The sequence below is a fragment of the Oncorhynchus mykiss genome, chromosome 16, assembly GCF_013265735.2.
Source record: "Oncorhynchus mykiss isolate Arlee chromosome 16, USDA_OmykA_1.1, whole genome shotgun sequence".
NCBI lineage: Eukaryota > Metazoa > Chordata > Actinopteri > Salmoniformes > Salmonidae > Oncorhynchus > Oncorhynchus mykiss.
In genome coordinates this window covers 65586288-65599211 of record NC_048580.1, presented here as the reverse complement: position 1 = coordinate 65599211, position 12924 = coordinate 65586288, and the positions used below count along the sequence as shown (strand labels likewise).

The window sequence follows — 12924 nt, the reverse complement described above, 5'->3', positions numbered from 1 at the left end:
ATGGGAACATGTCCAACGGCTGGCATTCTAGCAGCTATAAAAGTCAGTTCTTCTGTGAAGTTAGAATGAATGGGAGGAGAGGTTCTATAGACTGCTCTCTGGTCTGTCTTCTCTCCCTTTCACTCTGTCCTTCTCACAGAGGTGTGTTTTATGAGGCTTAGCTTCTTCTCCCTCACACAGCTGTGAAGCCTCCTCTCCATACCTTTTTTAGCTCGGTCTCACACTCTTACACTAACTGTACCACTGTGCTTTTACACCGGCGTACACACACACACACACACACACACTGTTTTTACTCACTCAGATGAAGAACAGAGAAACATTGAGTCCACAGGGGATGAACCTTTTTGTATTTTCATTAATAGTGACTGAATACAGAATCATTCTACAGACAGCTTCCTTTGTGGTTGGATGGAGCATATGGAGAATATCTTCACTTACTGTACATTGATAATAACTACTCTGATGCCATAGATAGCACATACCGTACACCGTAGCCTGCACATTATCCTGATGACACATAACATAGTCCTTACATAACCTGAGAGGGGTGGGGGTGAGGGGTCAGGGGGATTGAGGGTGAGACAGTGATTTAATATATATGTTTTTTAATCTTTCTTTGTATTATTGTGGTTCTTTGTAAAGTCTTTAGGGTGGATGGATACCACTAGGCATGATCCAAACATCATCATTGTTTGTATTCAGAACACAGCAGTGTGTGCTGTGTGTAGGGAAAAAGGGATACCTAGTGAGTTGTACAACTGATTGCATTCAACTGAAATGTGTCTTCGCATTCAGCCCAACGCCTCTGAACACCCACGTCCTGGCGCCCGGGGAACAGTGGGTTAACTGCTTTGCTCAGGGGCAGAGCGACAGATTTTCACCTTGTCAACTCAGGGATTTGATTCAGCAACCTTTCGGGTACTGGTCCAACGCTCTAACCTGGCAGGCTACCTGTTCACTATGATGACAGATTACATAGCTGTTCTTTAGCAGACCTGATAGATATCAGTAGACAGGAATATGGGTGATATTGAGGTCTTGTTGTTCTGCAGTCAGTACAATCCTCTTTAACAAACGCACATGGTAGGATCAATACACTCTAATTGAGGAGGTCAAACAGCGGTTGCACCCTTTATTGATTCCTCTCTAAACTTGTACTTCTCTTCCCTCGACCTTCTGACTTAACTTTTTAGTTTCTAGTAATATCTTATCGTCACGACAGAAGCCACTATTATCTATTGTCTGCCAAAGTTCCTCTGCCCTCTCCCTCTCTCATCCTTTTCCTCCCTCCTCTCTTTTGCCTCTTCTCTCCTCTTGTTCTCTCCATTCTTGTTACTTCTCCCCCTCTCTGTATTCTCCTTCCCTCCTCTCTGGAGATAGTCAGAGGGAGACCGGTTGTGAGAAATATTAGCATTAAAAAGGTCCTCCTTTACTCAAATGGCGCTGGAGGGGATGGCTGCCATTTTATGGGCTCTTAACCAACCGGTTTATGGGCTCTTAACCAAGCTATTTATATATATATATTTTTTGCATTGTTTGTAACTTATTTTGTACATAATGTTGTTGCTACCGTCTCTTATGACTGAACAGACCTTCTGGAAATCAGAACAGTGACAACTCACCTTGAACTGGATGAATAATTTATCTTTAACGAGTCGGACGAGAGGGATTTACTCCAGACAGCCGAGAAGGCCCTCATCCCCGTCAATCGCTGGAGAGACGCAGGTATCGCGGAAGGAGGTCGGGGTGTGAGGATATGGCGGCGAGCGTCTAATCTGCCTTTACCATTTGTACTATTGGCCAATGTACAATCGTTGGATAATAAAGTGGACGAACTACAAGCATGTATATCCTACCAATGGGACATTAAAAACTGTAATATCTTGTGGCTGAACGACGACATGAATAACATACAGCTGGTGGGTTATACACTGTATCGGCAGGATAGAACAGCAGCCTCTGTTAAGACAAAGGGTGGCGGTCTATGTATATTTGTAAACAACAGCTGGTGCACGATATCTAAGGAAGTCTCAAGGTTTTGCTTGCCTGAGGTAGAGTATCTCATGATAAGCTGTAGACCACACTATCTACCAAGAGAGTTTTCATCTATGTTCTTCGTAGCTGTCTATTTACCATCACAAACCAATTCAATGAGCTGTATACGGCCAATCAGCAAACAGGAAAATGCTCGTCCAGAGGCGGCGCTCCTAGTGGTCGGGGAGTTTAATGCAGGGAAACTTAAATCCGTTTTACCTATGTGCAACCAGAGGAAAACAAACTCTAGACCACCTGTACTCCACACACAGAGACGCATACAAAGCTCTCCCTCGCCCTCCATTTGGCAATTCTGACCTCCTGATTCCTGCTTACAAGCAAAAACTAAAGCCGGAAGCACCAGTGACTCGGTCAAAAAAGTGGTCAGATGAAGCAGATGTTAAGCTACAGTACTGTTTTGCACAGACTGGGACATGTTCCGGGATTCTTCTGATGGCATTGAGGAGTACACCACATCAGTCACTGGCTTCATCAATAAGTGCATCGATGACATCGTCAGTACAGTCACCCACAGTGAATGTACGTATATACCCAACCAGAAGCCTTCTATGCTCGCTTCAAGGCAAGTAACACTGAAACATGCAGGAGAGCATCAGCTGTTCCGGATGACTGTGTGATCACGCTCTCCGTAGCCGATGTGAGTAAGACCTTTAAACAGGTCAACATTCACAAGGCCACAGGTTCAGACAGATTACCAGGACGTGTACTCCGAGCATGCGCTGACCAACTGGAATGTGTCTTCACTGACATTTTCAACCTCTCCCTGATTGAGTCTGTAATACCAACATGTTTCAAGCAGACCACCATAGTCCCTGTGCCCAAGAACACTAAGGTAACATGCCTAAATGACTACTGACCCATAGCACTCACGTCTGTAGCCATGAAGTGCATTGAAAGGCTGGTCATGGCTCACATCAACACCATTATCCCAGAAACCCTAGACCCACTCCAATTTGCATATCACCCCAACAGATCCACAGATGATGCAATCTCTATTGCACTCCACACTGCCCTTTCACACATGGACAAAATGAACACCTGTGAGAATGTTATTCATTGACTACATTTCAGCGTTCAACACCATGGTGGCCACAAAGCTCATCACTTAGCTAAGGACTAAACACTTCCCTCTGCAACTGGATCCTGGACTTCCTGACAGGCCGCCCCCAGGTGGTAAGGGTAGGTAACAACACATCCGCCACACTGATCCTCAACACGGGGACCCGTCAGGGGTGTGTGCTCAGTCCCCTCCTGTACTCCCTGTTCACTCATGGCTGCATGGCCAGTCATGACTCCAACACCATCATTAAGTTGTGGTAGGTCTGATCACCGACAACGATGAGACAGCCTCTAGGGAGAAGGTCAGAGACCTGGCCGTGTGGTGCAAGGACAACAACCTCTCCCTCAACGTGATCAAGACTAACGAGATGATTGTGAACTACAGGAAAAGGTGGACCGAGCACACCCCCATTCTCATCGATGGGGCGGTAGTGGAGCAGGTTGAGAGCTTCAAGTTCCTTGGTGTCCACATCACCAACAAACTAAAATGGTCCAAGCACACCAAGCCAGTCGTGAAGAGGGCACGACAACACCGTTTCCCCCTCAGGAGAATAGGTTTTTGGCATGGGTCTTCAGATCCTCAAAAGGTTCTACAGCTGCACCATCAAGAGCATTGGTTGCATCACTGCCTGGTATGGCAACTGCTCGGCCTCCGACCGCAATGCACTACAGAGGGTAGTGCGTACGGCCCAGTACATCACTGTGGCTAAGCTTCTGTCAAGCCATAAGACTACTGAACATCTAATCAAATGGCTACCCAGACTGTTTGCATTGCCCCCCTCTTTTACGCTGCTGCTATTCTCTGTTAAAATCAAATCAAATCAAATTTTATTTGTCACATACACATGGTTAGCAGATGTTAATGCGAGTGTAGCGAAATGCTTGTGCTTCTAGTTCCGACAATGCAGTAATAACCAACGAGTAATCTAGCTAACAATTCCAAAACTACTACCTTATACACACAAGTGTAAAGGGATAAAGAATATGTACATAAATATATATGAATGAGTGATGGTACAGAGCGGCATAGGCAAGATGCAGTAGATGGTATCGAGTACAGTATATACATATGAGATGAGTAATGTAGGGTATGTAAACAAAGTGGCATAGTTTAAAGTGGCTAGTGATACATGTATTACATAAAGATGCAGTAGATTACATAGAGTAGAGTATATACGTATACATATGAGGTAAGTAATGTAGGGTATGTAAACATTATATTAAGTAGCATTGTTTAAAGTGGCTAGTGATATATTTTACATCAATTCCCATCAATTCCCATTATTAAAGTGGCTGGAGTTGAGTCAGTGTCAGTGTGTTGGCAGCAGCCACTCAATGTTAGTGGTGGCTGTTTAACAGTCTGATGGCCTTGAGATAGAAGCTGTTTTTCAGTCTCTCGGTCCCAGCCTTGATGCACCTGTACTGACCTCACCTTCTGGATGATAGCGGGGTGAACAGGCTGTCAACAGGCTACACAACAGGCTACACCTGTTGTATTCGGCACCAGTGACATAACATTTCACTGTCTACACCTGTTGTATTCGGCACCAGTGACATAACATTTCACTGTCTACACCTGTTGTATTCGGCACCAGTGACATAACATTTCACTGTCTACACCTGTTGTATTCGGCACCAGTGACATAACATTTCACTGTCTACACCTGTTGTATTTGGCACCAGTGACATAACATTTGATTTGATTTGAAGACTTGTTTTTCACCATCTGTTTGTCTGTGTATGTTTGTGTGAATGTGTTGGTGTGTGTGTACTCTGTGTGTGTGTGTGTACTCTGTGTGTGTGTGTACTCTGTGTGTGTGTGTGTGTGTACTCTGTGTGTGTGTGTGTGTACTCTGTGTGTGTGTGTGTACTCTGTGTGTGTGTGTGTACTCTGTGTGTGTGTGTACTCTGTGTGTGTGTGTGTACTCTGTGTGTGTGTGTGTACTCTGTGTGTGTGTGTACTCTGTGTGTGTGTGTACTCTGTGTGTGTGTGTGTACTCTGTGTGTGTGTGTACTCTGTGTGTGTGTGTACTCTGTGTGTGTGTGTACTCTGTGTGTGTGTGTGTGTACTCTGTGTGTGTGTGTGTGTACTCTGTGTGTGTGTGTACTCTGTGTGTGTGTGTACTCTGTGTGTGTGTGTACTCTGTGTGTGTGTGTACTTTGTGTGTGTGTGTATGTAGTCTGTGTGTGTGTGTGTACTCTGTGTGTGTGTGTACTTTGTGTGTGTGTGTGTACTCTGTGTGTGTGTGTGTACTTTGTGTGTGTGTGTGTGTACTCTGTGTGTGTGTGTGTGTCAGTGTGTCAGTGTGTCAGTGTGTCAGAGTGTCAGAGTGTCAGAGTGTCAGTGTCTGTGTGTCAGAGTGTCAGAGTGTCAGAGTGTCTGTGTGTCTGTGTGTCTGTGTGTCTGTGTGTCAGAGTGTCAGAGTGTCTGTGTGTCAGAGTGTCAGAGTGTCAGAGTGTATGTGTGTCAGAGTGTCAGAGTGTCAGAGTGTCAGAGTGTCAGAGTGTCTGTGTGTCTGTGTGTCTGTGTGTCAGAGTGTCTGTGTGTCTGTGTGTCTGTGTGTCTGTGTGTCAGAGTGTCAGAGTGTCTGTGTGTCTGTGTGTCAGAGTGTCAGAGTGTCAGTGTGTCAGTGTGTCAGTGTGTCAGTGTGTCTGTGTGTCTGTGTGTCAGAGTGTCAGAGTGTCAGAGTGTCTGTGTGTCAGAGTGTCAGAGTGTCAGAGTGTCTGTGTGTCTGTGTGTCTGTGTGTCTGTGTGTCTGTGTGTCAGTGTGTCAGTGTGTCAGTGTGTCAGAGTGTCAGAGTGTCAGAGTGTCAGTGTGTCTGTGTGTATGTGTGTATGTGTGTCTGTGTGTCAGAGTGTCAGTGTGTCTGTGTGTCTGTGTGTCTGTGTGTCTGTGTGTCAGTGTGTCAGAGTGTCAGAGTGTCAGAGTGTCAGAGTGTCTGTGTGTCAGAGTGTCAGAGTGTCAGAGTGTCTGTGTGTCTGTGTGTCTGTGTGTCAGTGTGTCTGTGTGTCTGTGTGTCAGTGTGTCAGTGTGTCAGTGTGTCTGTGTGTCAGAGTGTCAGAGTGTCTGTGTGTCAGAGTGTCAGAGTGTCAGAGTGTCAGAGTGTCAGAGTGTCTGTGTGTCTGTGTGTCTGTGTGTCTGTGTGTCAGTGTGTCAGAGTGTCAGTGTGTCTGTGTGTCTGTGTGTCAGAGTGTCAGAGTGTCAGAGTGTCAGAGTGTCAGAGTGTCTGTGTGTCAGAGTGTCAGAGTGTCAGAGTGTCAGTGTGTCTGTGTGTCTGTGTGTCTGTGTGTCAGAGTGTCTGTGTGTCTGTGTGTCTGTGTGTCTGTGTGTCTGTGTGTCAGAGTGTCAGTGTGTCAGTGTGTCAGTGTGTCAGTGTGTCTGTGTGTCTGTGTGTCAGAGTGTCAGAGTGTCTGTGTGTCAGAGTGTCAGAGTGTCAGAGTGTCTGTGTGTCTGTGTGTCTGTGTGTCTGTGTGTCAGTGTGTCAGAGTGTCTGTGTGTCTGTGTGTCTGTGTGTCTGTGTGTCAGTGTGTCAGAGTGTCAGAGTGTCAGAGTGTCTGTGTGTCAGAGTGTCAGAGTGTCTGTGTGTCAGAGTGTCAGTGTGTCTGTGTGTCTGTGTGTCTGTGTGTCTGTGTGTCTGTGTGTCAGAGTGTCTGTGTGTCAGAGTGTCTGTGTGTCAGAGTGTCTGTGTGTCAGTGTGTCAGTGTGTCAGTGTGTCAGTGTGTCAGTGTGTCAGTGTGTCTGTGTGTCTGTGTGTCTGTGTGTCAGTGTGTCTGTGTGTCTGTGTGTCTGTGTGTCAGAGTGTCTGTGTGTCAGAGTGTCTGTGTGTCTGTGTGTCAGAGTGTCTGTGTGTCAGAGTGTCAGAGTGTCTGTGTGTCAGTGTGTCAGTGTGTCTGTGTGTCTGTGTGTCTGTGTGTCAGAGTGTCTGTGTGTCTGTGTGTCTGTGTGTCAGAGTGTCAGTGTCTGTGTGTCTGTGTGTCTGTGTGTCAGTGTGTCAGTGTGTCAGTGTGTCAGTGTGTCAGTGTGTCAGTGTGTCTGTGTGTCAGAGTGTCAGTGTCTGTGTGTCTGTGTGTCTGTGTGTCTGTGTGTCTGTGTGTCAGTGTGTCTGTGTGTCTGTGTGTCTGTGTGTCAGAGTGTCTGTGTGTCAGAGTGTCTGTGTGTCTGTGTGTCAGAGTGTCTGTGTGTCAGAGTGTCAGAGTGTCTGTGTGTCAGTGTGTCAGTGTGTCTGTGTGTCTGTGTGTCTGTGTGTCAGAGTGTCTGTGTGTCTGTGTGTCTGTGTGTCAGAGTGTCAGTGTCTGTGTGTCTGTGTGTCTGTGTGTCAGTGTGTCAGTGTGTCAGTGTGTCAGTGTGTCAGTGTGTCTGTGTGTCAGAGTGTCAGAGTGTCTGTGTGTCAGAGTGTCAGAGTGTCAGAGTGTCTGTGTGTCAGTGTGTCTGTGTGTCTGTGTGTCTGTGTGTCTGTGTGTCAGAGTGTCTGTGTGTCAGTGTGTCTGTGTGTCTGTGTGTCAGTGTGTCAGTGTGTCTGTGTGTCTGTGTGTCAGTGTGTCAGTGTGTCAGTGTGTCTGTGTGTCTGTGTGTCTGTGTGTCAGAGTGTCTGTGTGTCTGTGTGTCAGAGTGTCTGTGTGTCAGAGTGTCAGAGTGTCAGAGTGTCAGAGTGTCTGTGTGTCAGTGTGTCTGTGTGTCTGTGTGTCTGTGTGTCAGAGTGTCTGTGTGTCTGTGTGTCTGTGTGTCAGAGTGTCAGTGTCTGTGTGTCAGTGTGTCAGTGTGTCAGTGTGTCTGTGTGTCAGAGTGTCTGTGTGTCTGTGTGTCTGTTTGTCAGAGTGTCAGAGTGTCTGTGTGTCTGTGTGTCTGTGTGTCTGTGTGTCTGTGTGTCAGTGTGTCTGTGTGTCAGTGTGTCAGAGTGTCAGAGTGTCTGTGTGTCTGTGTGTCTGTGTGTCTGTGTGTCTGTGTGTCAGTGTGTCTGTGTGTCAGTGTGTCAGAGTGTCAGAGTGTCAGAGTGTCAGAGTGTCAGAGTGTCAGTGTGTCTGTGTCTGTGTGTCTGTGTGTCAGTGTGTCAGTGTGTCAGAGTGTCAGAGTGTCTGTGTGTCAGAGTGTCAGAGTGTCTGTGTGTCAGAGTGTCTGTGTGTCTGTGTGTCTGTGTGTCTGTGTGTCAGAGTGTCAGTGTGTCAGTGTGTCTGTGTGTCTGTGTGTCAGAGTGTCAGTGTGTCAGTGTGTCAGTGTGTCTGTGTGTCTGTGTGTCTGTGTGTCTGTGTGTCAGAGTGTCAGAGTGTCTGTGTGTCAGAGTGTCAGAGTGTCAGAGTGTCAGAGTGTCTGTGTGTCTGTGTGTCTGTGTGTCTGTATGTCAGAGTGTCAGAGTGTCAGTGTGTCTGTGTGTCTGTGTGTCAGTGTGTCAGAGTGTCAGAGTGTCAGAGTGTCAGAGTGTCTGTGTGTCAGAGTGTCAGAGTGTCTGTGTGTCAGAGTGTCAGTGTGTCTGTGTGTCTGTGTGTCTGTGTGTCAGTGTGTCTGTGTGTCTGTGTGTCTGTGTGTCAGTGTGTCAGTGTGTCTGTGTGTCTGTGTGTCTGTGTGTCTGTGTGTCAGAGTGTCTGTGTGTCTGTGTGTCAGAGTGTCTGTGTGTCAGAGTGTCTGTGTGTCAGAGTGTCAGAGTGTCAGTGTGTCAGTGTGTCTGTGTGTCTGTGTGTCTGTGTGTCAGAGTGTCTGTGTGTCTGTGTGTCTGTGTGTCAGAGTGTCAGTGTCTGTGTGTCTGTGTGTCTGTGTGTCAGTGTGTCAGTGTGTCAGTGTGTCAGTGTCAGTGTGTCTGTGTGTCAGAGTGTCTGTGTGTCTGTGTGTCTGTTTGTCAGAGTGTCAGAGTGTCAGAGTGTCTGTGTGTCTGTGTGTCTGTGTGTCTGTGTGTCTGTGTGTCTGTGTGTCAGAGTGTCAGAGTGTCAGAGTGTCAGAGTGTCTGTGTGTCTGTGTGTCTGTGTGTCTGTGTGTCAGAGTGTCAGAGTGTCAGAGTGTCTGTGTGTCTGTGTGTCAGAGTGTCAGAGTGTCAGAGTGTCAGAGTGTCAGAGTGTCAGAGTGTCAGTGTGTCTGTGTGTCTGTGTGTCTGTGTGTCTGTGTGTCAGTGTGTCTGTGTGTCTGTGTGTCTGTGTGTCAGTGTGTCAGTGTGTCTGTGTGTCTGTGTGTCTGTGTGTCAGAGTGTCTGTGTGTCTGTGTGTCAGAGTGTCTGTGTGTCAGAGTGTCTGTGTGTCAGAGTGTCAGAGTGTCAGTGTGTCAGTGTGTCTGTGTGTCTGTGTGTCTGTGTGTCAGAGTGTCTGTGTGTCTGTGTGTCTGTGTGTCAGAGTGTCAGTGTCTGTGTGTCTGTGTGTCAGTGTGTCAGTGTGTCAGTGTGTCAGTGTCAGTGTGTCTGTGTGTCAGAGTGTCTGTGTGTCTGTGTGTCTGTTTGTCAGAGTGTCAGAGTGTCAGAGTGTCTGTGTGTCTGTGTGTCTGTGTGTCTGTGTGTCTGTGTGTCTGTGTGTCAGAGTGTCAGAGTGTCAGAGTGTCAGAGTGTCTGTGTGTCTGTGTGTCTGTGTGTCTGTGTGTCAGAGTGTCAGAGTGTCAGAGTGTCAGAGTGTCTGTGTGTCAGAGTGTCAGAGTGTCAGAGTGTCAGAGTGTCAGAGTGTCAGAGTGTCAGAGTGTCAGTGTGTCTGTGTGTCTGTGTGTCTGTGTGTCTGTGTGTCTGTTTGTCAGAGTGTCTGTGTGTCAGTGTGTCTGTGTGTCTGTGTGTCTGTGTGTCAGTGTGTCAGTGTGTCTGTGTGTCTGTGTGTCTGTGTGTCAGAGTGTCTGTGTGTCTGTGTGTCAGAGTGTCTGTGTGTCAGAGTGTCAGAGTGTCAGAGTGTCAGAGTGTCTGTGTGTCAGTGTGTCAGTGTGTCAGTGTGTCTGTGTGTCTGTTTGTCAGTGTGTCAGTGTGTCAGTGTGTCTGTGTGTCTGTGTGTCAGTGTGTCAGTGTGTCTGTGTGTCTGTGTGTCTGTGTGTCAGAGTGTCTGTGTGTCTGTGTGTCAGAGTGTCTGTGTGTCAGAGTGTCAGAGTGTCAGAGTGTCAGAGTGTCAGTGTGTCTGTGTGTCTGTGTGTCTGTGTGTCAGTGTGTCAGTGTGTCAGTGTGTCAGAGTGTCTGTGTGTCAGTGTGTCAGTGTGTCTGTGTGTCTGTGTGTCAGTGTGTCTGTGTGTCAGTGTGTCTGTGTGTCAGAGTGTCTGTGTGTCAGTGTGTCAGTGTGTCAGTGTGTCAGTGTGTCAGTGTGTCTGTGTGTCTGTGTGTCTGTGTGTCAGAGTGTCTGTGTGTCAGTGTGTCAGAGTGTCAGTGTGTCTGTGTGTCAGTGTGTCAGTGTGTCAGTGTGTCAGTGTGTCAGAGTGTCTGTGTGTCAGTGTGTCAGAGTGTCTGTGTGTCAGTGTGTCAGTGTGTCAGAGTGTCAGAGTGTCAGTGTGTCAGTGTGTCAGTGTGTCAGAGTGTCAGAGTGTCAGTGTGTCAGTGTGTCTGTGTGTCAGAGTGTCTGTGTGTCAGTGTGTCAGTGTGTCTGTGTGTCAGTGTGTCAGAGTGTCTGTGTGTCAGTGTGTCAGTGTGTCAGTGTGTCAGTGTGTCAGTGTGTCTGTGTGTCAGTGTGTCAGTGTGTCAGTGTGTCAGAGTGTCAGAGTGTCAGAGTGTCTGTGTGTCAGTGTGTCAGTGTGTCAGTGTGTCAGAGTGTCAGAGTGTCAGTGTGTCAGTGTGTCAGTGTGTCAGAGTGTCTGTGTGTCAGTGTGTTGTTCTATGATGGGAGAAGTGTTCCAACTGACGTCGTTCAGACAGTTTGAGCTTCCTGCATAGTTGAAAGTATTTATTTTGTTCATCATTCTTGTAGGCTTTGTATTTGATAGCTATTTTGTATGTGTTAAAGTTATTGTTTTTGTATTTGTGTGAAAACTGTGTGTGTGCGGGTCTGTAACAAGTAGCTGTTTTTGCCATGGCTCCTAGCGAGCCTGTACTTCTCTGTTTTTAACCCAGTAAAGCTATGATGTGACAGTTTGAACTTAGTAAAGTAAGGGTTGTTAAGTTCAACTGACCCTTGTGCCCACAGAGCCATCATCCTTCCTGCTAGAGTGGTGTCACCCTGTCTGGCCCTGTGTTCTATCTTAATGAGTGGAAGTGTCACCATCTACTGGAGTGTGTTGACATTGCATTTATGTGTGAATAATGACAGAGTCAATCAACTCTGAAATGCTATAGTAGAGTATTGAAGATATACAGATCCTTACCTTTGATTATACATGTAATGATTGTATACTTTAGCTAAAAGTGCTTAATTTAGCCAGCAGGGAATGAGTGTGTTCTGTTTCATTTAGCTTGTTACTTTTTAAAACAGTTTATTTTGTTTATTTTTTACTTCACCATATTATGGTGCAGGTTTGGGAACCTAGAAGAAACAAGGTGTGTCCTGAGTTTGCTCCCATCCTTTTGTGTTCAGCTGTGTGTGTGTCATTGTCCTCCTTGTGTTTCTGTGTCTTTCCTGTTTATCTCTTCTTTTTAATGGCTCACCTCTCTGTCTCTCTCTCTCTGTCTCTCTCTCTGTCTCTCTCTGTCTCTCTTCCTCTGTCTCTCTCTCTGTCTCTCTTCCTCTGTCTCTCTCTCTGTCTCTCTTCCTCTGTCTCTCTCTCTGTCTCTCTTTCTCTGTCTCTCTCTCTCTCTCTCTCTCTCTCTGTCTCTCTTCCTCCGTCTCTCTCTCTGTCTCTCTCTGTTTCTCTTCCTCTGTCTCTCTCTCTGTCTCTCTTCCTCTGTCTCTCTCTCTGTCTCTCTTCCTCTCTCTCTCTCTGTCCCTCTCTCTGTCCCTCTCTCTGTCCCTCTCTCTGTCTCTCTTCCTCTGTCTCTCTCTCTGTCTCTCTTCCTCTGTCTCTCTCTCTGTCTCTCTCTCTGTCTCTCTCTCTCAGCATCTCCAGTTGTCAGTGCATGGGCTACAGGAAGAGCTGAGAAGTCATAGAGAGATGAACAGTCGTCTGCAGCAAGAGAACTCGGGATCTCACACAAACATCTCCACTCACACCGGCTCGAACCGAGAACTCCATATTGAGGACCACCGGGCTGGCATCAGCCCTGGACACAGTCCTGGTCTGGGCCCCAGTCACCTCCACAGCCCTGGGCAAAGACATAGCCCCGGCCCTGGTCTAGGAGTCAGCCCCAGACACAGCCCCAGTAGCACCTACAACCATGGGCCCAGAAACAGCCCTGTCCATCCCCATAGCCCTGAGTACAGCTCCAACGTCAGACACCACCAAGCTGACATCCACAGCCCTGGGCACAACTCTGGGCCTGGCCCCAGACACAGCCCTGCTAACACTCTCATCCCCTTGTCTAGAAAGAGCCCCAGCCACCTCATCCACAGCCCTGGCCGTTGCCTCAGCCCTCCCAGCAGCCCATGCATGGTCCCTGGGTGCGATGGCTTCTCCTCTCCCCCTCCCCTGGATCTGACGGAGGAGAACTTCAGCCGACTGCAGTCAGATCACGAACGGCAGGGCAAGGAGCTGTACCTGCTGAGGAAGACCCTGGAAGAGATGGAGCTGAGGATTGACTCCCAGAAACAGACGCTGGGGGCCAGGGACCAGTCCATCCAGAGGCTGCTGGAGATGATCCAGGGAGGAGGGAGGGGTCAGCGAGTTGAGAGGTCAGAGATAATCACCATGGCAACAGCACGCGAGGAGGCGGAGTACCAGGTGGGTCATCTGGAGGAGCAGCTGGACCAGAGGGAGAAAGAGAACCTGCATTTGAGAGAGGTGTGTGTTTCTTTGTGTTTGTCACTATAGCTCAGTGGTTCCCAAACTTTTTTTGGCCCAC

At 47.7% G+C, this 12924-nt stretch overlaps 1 protein-coding gene across 1 annotated transcript in view; it reads left to right on the top strand.

Annotated features, from left to right (window-relative positions):
- LOC110518541 (ERC protein 2-like) overlaps nucleotides 1-12924 on the top strand; it is a 488643-nt gene that overhangs the window by 21081 nt on the left and 454638 nt on the right. Inside the window, exon 3 of the mRNA XM_036947561.1 lies at nucleotides 12024-12863. Within this exon, the coding sequence (XP_036803456.1) occupies nucleotides 12024-12863 (840 nt within the window). The remainder of the gene's footprint in view (nucleotides 1-12023; nucleotides 12864-12924) is intronic.